The 12,543-nt window shown below is 41.0% G+C and overlaps 1 protein-coding gene across 1 annotated transcript in view; it reads right to left on the minus strand.

Annotated features, from left to right (window-relative positions):
- CDH2 (cadherin 2) overlaps positions 1 to 12,543 on the minus strand; it is a 190,287-nt gene that overhangs the window by 8,012 nt on the left and 169,732 nt on the right. The window contains exon 19 of the mRNA XM_077778166.1: positions 3,953 to 4,117. Coding sequence (XP_077634292.1) covers positions 3,953 to 4,117 — 165 coding nt within the window. The remainder of the gene's footprint in view (positions 1 to 3,952; positions 4,118 to 12,543) is intronic.

Consider the following 12,543-nt stretch of genomic DNA (forward strand, 5'->3'; position numbering starts at 1 on the left):
AAAAAAAAATTTGTGATTTGTTTTACTCTACCTACCATCTGTAAATACATTGTATTTCTTATATTCAAGGCAACATTCATTGGTTATTTAAATAAACAAACCAGAAAATGTTCTTATGAGCTTATTTATTCCTTACATTATAAAAACACTCCAATTATAATTACGCTATACTATTCTTCCTTTGGAACATTCAGTACTGTGTTAAATCAAATAAGGTCTGAGGATAAAGAAACCTGTTTGCATCTTATATGTATTCATAAAATATGCTTGAATTTTTTTCTAGGTGTTTTTAACTGTTTTAAAATTTTACATGTATTTATTTTTATTTGCCCAGTTATAGAAAGATATTGAATAAGTCCTAATGGGTGTCTTAGATGGAAGAATCTATACCGTGTATTTGAATGTTAATCTGACTTAGCCATTTGACAGTTTCATCCCTGTGAATTTTCCCACAGACCTGATCATCTCATCCCCAGACCCCCAATTTTAGCTGTTTTCTGTGACACCTTCACCTCTGCAGACGTCCTTCCTATGTAGGGCCTTTCTAGGTGTAAGTGTTTGGTTCTGCATCTTGTGCACACTTCTCTATCTTATGATCATATTCAATGTAATGGATTTTGTGGTCATTTGGAGAAACATTTCCAAATGTGATTCTTTTGTCCATTCATGTTCTTGCCAAAGCAGTGGGCCTTACGCCACCTCCCAGGATTGAGCCCCTCTTCCTCTGGAGGCAGAACAGAACCTTGAATGAGGAGTTATGAAGGAAGGTGAGTCCTGGGTACGATGGGATGCCACTGCATGGTCCCTGCCCCAACTGTGTGCTTGACCCCTTCTTGGCTTGGTAAAGACTTAATGAAGGAGCTAATATCTAGAAAAAGGGAGGGCAGTCCAGGCAGAAAGCACAGCATGGGAACACGTGCTGACCTGGAATTAAAGCTGAGCCTGGAAGCTACAAGTAGAGTCTCTGTCCCTGGCCTGTAAGATGCAGGGGCAGGGGCTGAGATGAGACTGTAAAGCCAAGTAAGAATTGGCCATGGGCCAACGGGCCTCCCATGTCTAGCAAAGGAAGGCTTCGGATATGGAAATGTGTGTCTGGTACGAAGATCATGCTTGCAGCCAAGTAGGGAGCAAACACTAAGAGAGAATCTAGGTCTAATTTATTGTCTTTCTACATGTGACTAGCACAGATATGTACACACAGTAGACATTCAATAGTTATTTGCTGAAATGAATGATCCTAAACCAAGCTCAAGATCATTTCAAAATGAGGCATTTTTAGCAAATGCAGACAATCCTCAGATTATGAACTGACTGCATTCTAGAAGTTAATTTGCAAGTCAGTAGTTTGGCACAAAGTTTTTTGTGTAAGTACTGAAACATGTTCATTATGGTCCTGAGCTACTTTTTAGGCTAGGCACTGTTCTAGGAAAAGAAAATTCCAAATGAAATTCTGACTCTCTTTCTACTGTGGCACTGGAAGGGCTGGGTAATGGAATCTAGTTAATAAACCAGATATACTTCCCTACCTCCTGAAGAAAATGCAGTTCCTGTAAAAAGGATGGACAAACACACACAGACACAAACACATACACACAAACACCAAGCATACACTAAAACGCAACTTAGAACAACCAATATCCTCATTTTCTGAATTTGGTCGGCTCCAGCGGAATGAAAGGCCCCAGACCTGGGCCCCAATGAATCCCAATTGACTGCAAATCAGGCGGTGCTCAGAGCCTCACGCCACCTGCCACAGAACTGGGATTCCTTAAAACAACAACATCTAAGAGGTAGGCCACACACCATGTGCTTAGGTTACACAAAGAAGAACAAGAAATAGACTCTATCCTGGAAAGAAGGCAGGTGCTCACATGGGAGAGAGAAGTATGGACAGCTGTACCTCAGGGGCCAGGGCTATAATGGGGAAAGTGTCCTGTTAACCCTTCCCAGAGTTATCAAAGAAGGCCTCCCAGAGAAGAAGATGTTTGAGGTGACTCTGAAGGCTAAGTGGGTGTTTCCCCGATGGTTAAGAAGTTTGCGGAAGTTACATTATGGTCATAGCTGGGATGCTTCTGAGGAACTGCAGTCGGCGGGTCTGCAGCACTGGAAGCATCTGTCATGGGGGAGGGGGCAGGAGTCAGATTAGGAAAACAGTCTTATACATGATGCTTCGTGCTTGAACTTAATCACTGCGAAAGGAACAGTGTTATGGATGGCGCAGAGTCCCATGGGATGCTGACGCTTCAGGGACAGGCAGACACAGTTAAGTACTTGCTGAAGTACACAGAAGCTAAAGTTCTTGCTTTAAAAAAAGCAAGTCGGCTTTGGCACCGGCATTCAAAAGATTCGCTGTATCTTGAAACCCGACAACCGCAGGACTAAGAAATTTCTCAAGACCACAAACGCTAAATCAGAAGTAAAATCATCAGGCACTCTTAAAAGCTCAAAAAGATGTAGTCATAAATATAAATTCCCGTAAATCCCCTGACCAGGTCTCTACATAAATAAACTGGAAAAATCAAAGCATAGTTTTGTAGATAAAGGAGTTATTTGCACTCTGTTGTTCTGCTTTCTATCTGCTTTTTTAAAAAATGTTTATTTTTGAGAAAGACACAGAGAGAGAGAGCAAAAGCAGGGGGAGGGGCAGAGAGAGGGAGACACCGAATCTGAAGCAGGCTCCAGGCTCTGAGTGGTCAGCACAGAGCCTGATGCGGGGCTCGAACCTACAAACTATGAGACTATGACCTGAGCCGAAGTTGAATGCTTAACTGACTGAGCCACCCAGGCGCCCCGGCCTTCCATCTGTTTTTAAATCACAACTAAGACAAATTAATCTATTATCTGCTGAACAGAAGCAAATGCATTTGTCTAGAAAGCAGCATGGATTTCAGTAATAGACAGTAGTGAATAGTTGTAAAGGGAAGATACTCTAATCTTGCTTCAAAACTTTTTTTTTTTTTACAACCTATAACTCCATCTAAAAAAACTAAAGTGGATTGATGATATATTATATATGACTACAAGGAAGTGCAGGAAATAAGAGTCTTTTCAGCACATGCATGACTGAAGGCGATAGATGACAGATGTGGTCCACTTTGTAATGCACGGAGACCTATTCTGATCTTGGAAATACTGAGCTGCAGGACATGGCCAGAGACAACCTAAGTCTGCCCTCTATTCACAATCAACATGTATTGCTCTCTTACACTTACACTAAAAATTCAAAAGGAGAACTGCAGTAAAACTATCGATATGATCAAAAGCAGCAGCACAAATCATTTTACTTCAACACTGAAGTATTAAATGTAACAGGACTCTTGGTCAGTAATGAAATAAAAGAATGCCATAATAATTTTGACGGCGGAAATCATATCTGTTATATTCAACAGAGAATTAGCTGCCTCTTGCAGAAGCTCTTAAAACTCCTCAACTAGACAAGTATTTAAATCACTTACATAATATTTAATTTAGCCCCTCTTCCTACTAATTTCATTTGATGGAACTCTCTAGTCATTGGGTAGGCACTGGATTCTCAATGTTTGTGGGATTCAAAGGGTATGGTGTCAGGAAAATGAAAGTGAACTATTATTACATTCATCAGTGCTAATAAATGAAATTAGAATACACTAGAATGTTGTTAGTCTACTTATTACTTGTAATCTAGGGGGGAAAAAAAACTTTTGGAGACAGTGTGACCAATGCTGATAACATATATGAATGTCATTTACAAATACAGAATATTAGTTGATAGACCTGTTTTTTGGCCCACCAAAGCAATTAAATCTGTTCTGTTACTGAAGCTACATTTGCTTCAACACAAAGATAAGCTTGAAAAAAATCAAGTGTGTTTTAATGAACTACAGAGCTGTATTCTAAACACTGTGCTCTATGTATGGCTGACGATTAGCATAAAATAAAGACCCTTATAAGGAAAGCGAGCCTGTGTTTGCACCTCATTAATGAAGTCCCCGATGTCCCCAGGATGTGGGGCTGCAGATCGGACTGGGTACTGGGGCTCGGCATGGATGGGTCTCTCATCCAATCGTCGGATTCCTACAGGCTTAATGGCATCAGGTTCCACGGTATCAGGCTGCTGGAGCTGGCTCAAGTCATAATCCTGCAAAAGACAAAATCAAACTCATGGTAGATGGGCATAAAGATAGAAAATTACAACCTTTGTTTTTAAACACATACCCAGAATGCATAGAAATGAGTGAAATTTAACATAATGGAAAAGTTGCCACCATGAGTTTTTCATGTTATGATTAAATATTTCTTTCACACAGCTCTTTCTTCTGTGCTTTTCATTTCTACAGTCTGTGCTCCATCTGCTTTCCTATGTTTCTCATCAGTTTCCAATGGAAAACAGCAGTGAGATGAGGCTCCACTATAAAATGATGAAAAACTGTCTAGAAGACGGAGTTGTACCACAGAAGCAAAGGCACTAACTTAAGGTGAGTGGGGGGCTCAGGACACACTCCCCTAACTCGGAGCACCTTAGCATATTACATGTCTCAACTTGAAGGAATTCAAAAACCCAACGGCAGAGTTACAAGGTCACTCTAACCCCCCTCATTTTGCCCTTCTTCCTTGAAACAGGCCATAAAACCCCCATGTGAAAGGCCCTCTCCCTGTACTGGGAGGAGGGAAGACATTCTTATCATCAGAGACAGAGAATTTGGGGACCAAGAAATCTGTACAAACAAGCTTTGTTAAACTAACCTTTGTTTCTGTAGTTACTTCTTCACCATTTTCTAGCCCTAGCCCAAACCCTTGGTCTCGTCAGTCCTTAGAGAGTTACTGTTTCTTTGTCTAAAAGTATATAAGGTGCCCACTCTGGACACTTCTTTGGGTCTTCAGGCTCTTGGGAAGCTCCCATGTACATGTAAAAGTTTAATAGGATGTATATGCTTTTTTCCTGTTAATCTGTCTCTGTTAGTTTAATTTTCAGACCGACTCTGGGACCCTAAGAGGATGGAGGAAGACTTTTTCCTCTTATAATACCTTTAATATGAAAAACAAATGATGCAGATGTGTTTTCCTTTTCCTTAGAGTAAGGCATTAGTTCATCAGGGTTTCAAAACCAGTCTCCATTCCTCCCTCCCTTCAGTGGTCTAAAGTAGGCAAACTACTGTCTGTGGGCCCAGCCAGACCCATTTCCTATTTTTCTCGAAGAACGGCTTTTACAGTTTTAAAGGAATATTTAAAAAGCAATAATAACAAATTAGAAGAATATGCCACAGAAATGCTCTGTGGCTTACAGAGCCTTACTATCAGGCCTTTCACGGAAAGTCTGCCAATCTCTGGCCCAGCAGCGCGAGGCCAGGGAGAGGGGTTTCCCTCCCAACACAGCCCTGGGGGAATGTCCTGGAAAAATCAGCCCGTCCGCTTTCAGACAGGCACAGTCGAACTTGTGAAGAAGGATGCTCCAGGCATAGGTTGGGCCCTCAGAACTATTTTCGGCTTTAACATCAGGCAGCTAAACAGGAATAAAGAAGCGGACTATAATGGAAATGCATCAGAATATTTGGTTTGGGCAGATACTTTGTAGTTTTCAAACCCCTAAATCCTGATGATAGAAAATTCTCCAATTTAATGTTGACATTTACAGAGAGTGCAGACTTTCTGGGGCTCTTCATCGTTTAGGCTTCATCTTTTTGTCTAAAACCAGCTTAAAACCATTTGTAGTATCTCTATAGTGGTTTTTATTTATTCAACACTTGAATACTTACCATGTACTGGCATTGTAGATACTTTACATATGTTTGCTCATTTAATCCTCTGATCAGTACTGTTTGATGTTAAGTTTTATTATCCCCATTTAAGAGTTGAGATATTGAGTCTCAAACAACCCAAGTAACCAGCCCCCAGCCCCAGATCTACTAAGACTCAGAGACAGGCTCTGACTCGACGCATGTTAGACTGACTTCAAAGTGTAGCTCTTTGACAGTCATGTAGGAGAGTGAGTCACGTCCAAACTACAAGGCCAGAGTTAAACAGTGATGAACGAGACAGATAAGTGTGGGGGGCAGGAACGTGAGGGATGATGAAAGTAACAAAGGAGACCAGGGGGAGGAAGGTCACTGGCATTCACACCCGCTATGTACCAGGCACTCATGATAGCAGCCTCTTGAGAATGTCTTCTCACAGATACTTTCTAACAAGCCTGTGGAGGATGTTTTATTATTGTCTTTTTAGGTGACGAAACAGATCAGAGAGCCTGAGTAACTCACCCTGGGTCCCACATCTAGTCTGTGATTAGGATGGGATTCAAAACCAGGTGTGTCAGACTACACACTGTCAATCCACAAAGTAACTCTCTGCTCCCTGAGACGCTCTCATCCTGACCACCCTCCCCTAAAAATCTCCTTACCAAGAGATTCAGCTACCCTACCTGCTGAAGGCACTGAGGAAAAGCTCCTCCTCTTGGGAGGGGGCAGGAGGAAACTGGGGGTGAAGCAGGTACACAGGGCAAGACGAGCCACCATGGCATGTAAACTTGGTAAACCGCTAAGAAATAAAATGCTCGGAGGAGAAAACTTGCGTTAGACTTGAACCCTGAACAATCCATGCGCTAGGGAGAAAGGACCTCTCTGGGATTTCTAACAACGTGAGCAAAGGCATGGGGATGTTGCTTTTCTTGTCAGGATAGAATACCTCAGATTATCTATACAAAACTTCAGTGAAAACATCTCGAGAGTGCACAAATGTGCTCCACTTTAGATTTTATAGAATTTATGAGTAATTTATACACTATCTTGAAGACATACAATGATAAAACAGATGCGAAGGCCTTTGAAATGCTAAAATGTCATACAAAATAAAAACAGGGATTTATTTAGAGACTTCTGAATGCTCACACAACAAGAAGCATGCTTTTCTGCACGATGTTTAACTGCAGAACTATCAAGCATAAGAGAGTGAATAACTCTGCCTTCTGACAATTATCCAAGTTTTATATAGAAAGGGAAAAACAAGGGCACTTGGGTGGTTGAACTGGGCAAGCCACTGATTTTAGTTCAGGTCATGATCTCTCATTGAGCCCCGTGTCAAGCCCCACCATCAGCGGGGGATTTGACAGCCTTGGGAATCTCTCTCCCCCTCTCTTTTTGGTCTTCCTCCACTTGCGCACACTCACTCTCCCTCTGTCTCAAAATGAATAAGTAAACTTAAAAAAAAAAAAGAAAAAGGAAAAAGAAATAGGTTGTAAGTACACTGATCACAGTTAAATATTTTTATGCTAAGGGTGTAAAATACTTTATCAGAAGTCTGAATTACATGAAATTAAGTAATTGGATCTTATGGTTAAGGACTGTCTTTTACCAGGTGACAAACTGCCTGATACTCCTCACTATTTTATAGGATGGTTCTGTACAAGAGTACGGAGAATTCCTTGGCATAACTGGAGACAAAGCAGACATGCTGGCCTTGCTTGTGCTACTTCTTACCTGGAAAGAACCTGTGCTCCCTGCTTTCTTATACAGCTCCCACTATACCCAAAGGTTACAAAAACGAATGCATTTTGACAGGCCAGCAGTGTTGTAAAGATTTTTCTCATAAATTGCCAACATTCAGACACAGGGATAGTCCGCCTGAAAATGGAATGATCTGGCAAAATAGAGGTTAACTTCTGATGTAATTTGTTACAGCTGATTGCAGCTGTCTCCTCTGGACAAGGACAGCACCTTCTCCTGGACTGCTTCCTGTATTAAGGATACATATAATCGCATATTAATCGATAAGTTTTTATTTTTCTTTTGATAGCCTTTTTTTTCTACCATCTTAAGAACCAGATAGCAGGAAGAGTCTTAAAAGGGCTGTGGTCCTGTTCAGTCCTTTCCACGATCAAAATGGCAAACCCATAGGAAGTGCTCATTAAAGAATGTGTTGAATAAGGTCTCAGGGATGATATTCAAGCCAGATGTTCAAAAGAGTAACTGATTCAAGAAGCGTGCCTTGGATCACATTGCACTCCATGGCAGGAATTCACAATGGGGAGGGAGGGGAAAGCCCCCCCCCGTTCCATCAATGAGATTCACTGCCCTGGTGAGTCCTCTGTAATGATGCAAATGTGTCACGTTCCTCAGCTTTGCTACTTTTGAAAAAAGGCAGAAAACTACTGACTTACAAGAAGCCAGAAACTGGGTTAAAACGTGTGGCTTAATGTTTCTCTGAGATGGCTTCCCCCGTCTGTTACAAACATGGAATATATAAAAAAATCTGATAATGGTAGGAAGTAGGCAGAAGTGCCTTTGGGTCACAGGGACAGGTTTTTCTGTTCACATCCTCTGGTGTTGTATGGCAGAGGTCCTGACCTGAGGGTCCAATTGTAAACCTTTTGATAAGGGGTCATTCTATGCAAACCTCCTAAATTATACATCTTTACAATCCCATAATACTTTAGTTAAACACACAAATTACAACATGTAGGATGAGAATTATAAAGAGAATTACAGAGACCAAAAACATTCTCAAGGTCATTGGGTTCATGGTCTTACTTCTGAAGATTATAAAGAAACAATCCAGGGAGAAATCTTTATTTGGTTCCTAAAGCTCTCTAGAGAAAAAGTAGATCTGAAAATTCTCTTACGATTGTCAACCTTTCTTTGCAAAGTTAACTTCCTAAAGAAACCTAATTTTCAAGGCCAAGGAAGGCCAAGGAACATCTTATTTTAACTAATATTTGGAACACGTGTTACTTGGCAACACCCACTCATGGTAGGCATGGAATTATGGTTTTTAGAATGTTAACACTGCAAGCAACTAAAAACACTTTCTTTCCTCATCTATGTTTTAAAATGTCATTAAGGGTGATACAATTATGGGAAAGTTAGTAAAAAGTCAGTTAGCAGCTAACACTCTGCTTTTGGCTTTTCGTGTTAAATTCCACTGACTTGCAATGCTTTGTAATTGGTTCAGTAAAGGACCATGAATCTACCCTAAGGCATTTTGTATGTTTCAATAAATTAAAATTCTGCATTGGTATAGATAGAAATTCTGGTATCTAGGTAAAAACTTCAAAAAGCTAAAAAGAAAAAAATCTAGAAAGCTATATTGCTGGAAGAATCTGTAGATTCGTGTAATTAAATCTGTTTTAGGGAGTGATGAAAATATTCATTTACTGTTTCACAAGAATTTAAGGAGAGCCTACTGAGTGCCAGATGCCATTTTCAGCTCAGAGGACGTACGAAGGAAGGAAGCCAGCCCTCCTCTCGTGCCCCTCACTGTCAGCAATGACACGAGGTGCCTTCTCGGTGGTACCTCAAATATTCCAAGCACAGATCCTTCTACGTGGGTGTTGTTCTGTCCCATGGATTGCCACAGGTCAGAGAGGTTAATTATTGGCCCAAGGTCATGGCCGTAAGCAGTGTGGCAGGATGCAACAGAGACCACCAGAGCAAGCAAAATTAAAACAAGCAAGCTGCATCGTGTTGCCAAGGGGCCAGTGAAGAAATGCACAGAAGTTTGCTGAGGGGGAAAACGTGAGGGGTTTTACGTGCTAGAAGAGCTCAGGGTGGTTATGCTAACTAGGTGCTGGGGCCTAGCTAGCACTCTGGTCTGTGCACAGCTGGTTACAACAATGGACTTAAGCAGAACTAGGAGTCTTCATTTCCCTCCAACAACAGGCGGGCCTGTGCAGGAAGGGAAGCCCGAACGGAGGCACTGAAAGTTCCTGGTCCTTTGTCAGCCTGCGCTGGGGAGGCCAGTGGAGGGAGACGGTGGAGGGACAGCCATCTTCACTATCTCCTAGGTAAGCGCTGGTACAAGTGGGAAGCCTTCCTTATAGCAGCAAAGGCAAGTAACTTAAAAAATTCCCATATAGATAAGGTAGACATTTTTAATGCTTCAAGACTAAGTGATTGTAAGAAATAAAAATACTAACATGAAAGCAAATGGACACAATTCTGAAGGAAAAAAAAAGTTATCTGGAAAAAGGCTGACTATGACATAGGTAAGAAACTTCAGACAGACCCAGAAAGGAATGGAAAGTGGACAAGAACTTTATTATCTCACCCCTATAGCTCCTGGCATTAAAATAATTGAATAAAATAGTGATAAGGTGTCAACACATTACCATACAACTGCTCACAAGTAAGTGAAATACCCTTACAAGTTTTATGTAAATTACATTACGACCTGATTTTCTTCCTCAGCGAGATAGTTATGGAGTTACAGTTATGACGGTAACGATCTACGCAGGTGAAATGATGTGGAAAACTAAGTAGAGTCTGGGGATTATTAAACCCTCCTCCCCCCCCCAATAAAAGATTTGCTAAAAGCTTTTCTGATTGGAATCATGAACCTAATAGAGATAAAATAACTTGGGGACAAATGAAGGACCTCAATCTCTGCTTTCATATACATCGTAATTTCACCAGAGAGCCAGTCTCTACTTCCCACAAGGGATGGAGCTGAGTCCCCATGAAGAGGGAACGAACACATCGGCAGCTTCTGTCTCCATGGTTTACTGTTCACGCTGCCCTGTCATAGCTTCTTTCAAAACTTGTCTTCAGAATTTTGAATGAGCCAGTTGCATTCTTTGGTGCAAAATTATGGTTCTGCAGAAACCGGCATTGTGGAAATTTTATCACAACTCACTTCCAATTGTAAAATGAGGGAGTCTTCTTTTGGAAAAAGGTTGCAAATACAGTTCCACTGGATTTGATTAAACAAATACTTTCTGGAGGGTCTCGGGTCACAGATGCACTTATTCACAGAGCTTTTTGTCTAGTGTTTTATAAGAATGCATTAAAAAATGATGCAACTTAGTAGAATACCTGTATAAATAATTATATAAATATGGAAGGTGAAAGAAAGTGTAGGCTTCTGGAGGAAGTGAGCATGTGGCCATGAAGGGCCTGTAGGATTAAGCAGAGTAATAGGGCTTCACAGAGATGTTTCTCCTGAAATCTGAAATTTGTTTTTTATAATAATGTTTGTCATTTCCCACCCTTTCCACGCTATTCAGGTACAGCCCTATAAAGATAAATGCACTTTAACAAAAATGTTTTTAATGTTCATTTATTTTTGAGAGACGAGAGAGAGCGAGAGCAAGGGAGGGGCAGACAGAGAGGGAGGCACAGAATCTGAAGCAGGCTCCAGGCTCTGAGCTGCCAGCACAGAGCCCTACATGGGGGTCCAAACTCATGAACCGCGAGACCATGACTTGAGCTGAAGTCGGATGCTTAACCGACTGAGGCACCCAGGTGCCCCTGATGAACATACTTCTTAACCAGTTCAAGCACGTCTGTTGGGGAGACATAGAGAGTACTTTCTAAATGCATCTTCAGGCCATTTTCTCACCCCAAGCTCCAACTTCTTACAAAAAATACAAAAGTCACCATTCAGACAAGATCAAAGTCATTCTATGTTAGCCTGACCTTGTAGTCTATCTTAGAGGAAACCTAAAAATAGGCAATAGAGAAAAAGACATTTGGTTGGAAATATGGTGACAGAGCATCAAAAATCCTTCACTACTTTAAGTCACATTGTTTTGGAATTTCCTAAGGAGACATAATCATTAGGACAAATGTAAATATAAAGGGAGCATAGTATGGTGACTGAAAAAGATAGATTCTGAAATCAAAATGCCTTGATTCAAATCCTGAATTCACCATATCTAACTGCATGACCTTGGGCAAGTTCCATAAATTTCCTATGCTGACCTTCAGAGTACTTAAACTTTGGACAAAATACGAATGAGGGCTCCATATTCCCTAACCACGAAAGGGGTTGCCAATGCCTTCTTTGTAAGGCCCAGATAGTAAATTATTTCAGTATTTTGGGGCCGTATAATCTGTTATACCGTCTCCACTCTGCTGCTGCTGCAGTGTAAAAGTAGGCACAGATAACACATAAACAATGGACACGGTGTATGGTTGTGTTCTAATACAACTTTATTTACAAAAATGGGAAGTCGGTGGATTTGGCCAGTTGGCAGAACTTTGGCAAATACTGCTTAGTATCTTAGTTTTTTCCTCCTGGCATAGCATTGACACATAGCTGGCATTCAATATCTCTATCACTGTTATTACTGGGATCTTGATAACTTTCTATTCCAATAAAATTAAATCTAGTAAATTTATGATTAGTCAGGAAGAATGAGTATTGAAGTGAATTCCATAAATATTTTGTTCATTCACACCAAATGACAGGAATAACAAATAAAAGCTCATGTGCAAATCACGTGCACATTAAAAACACTTAATGCCCAGTCAGGAATGAATGGGTCCTGACCAGTTCAGAAGATGTGGACTGTAGCCTAGCAATGCATGTCACCTGGGGGTAAGGGTGGTGAGGACAGCTTGTACAAAGGGAATGACAATGTGCTCATCCAATCCCTGGTGAAATTTTCCTCTTATGAAATGTGTATCAGCCTTTGGATAACTCGCTTATTCTAGTATTTGCAGGTGGATCTAAGAGGACGAATAACGTGGGAACATAACAGTGTGCTTTAGCCAGCAATAAAAATGTGGAAAGTGGCCTCCACTGTGACGTCCAGATTCAGCTATCTGTCAGTTTGCTTATACAGCAGAAAGATTC

Source organism: Crocuta crocuta, unplaced genomic scaffold, assembly GCF_008692635.1.
Source record: "Crocuta crocuta isolate KB4526 unplaced genomic scaffold, BGI_CrCroc_1.0 scaffold26, whole genome shotgun sequence".
In the NCBI taxonomy this organism is placed as follows: domain Eukaryota; kingdom Metazoa; phylum Chordata; class Mammalia; order Carnivora; family Hyaenidae; genus Crocuta; species Crocuta crocuta.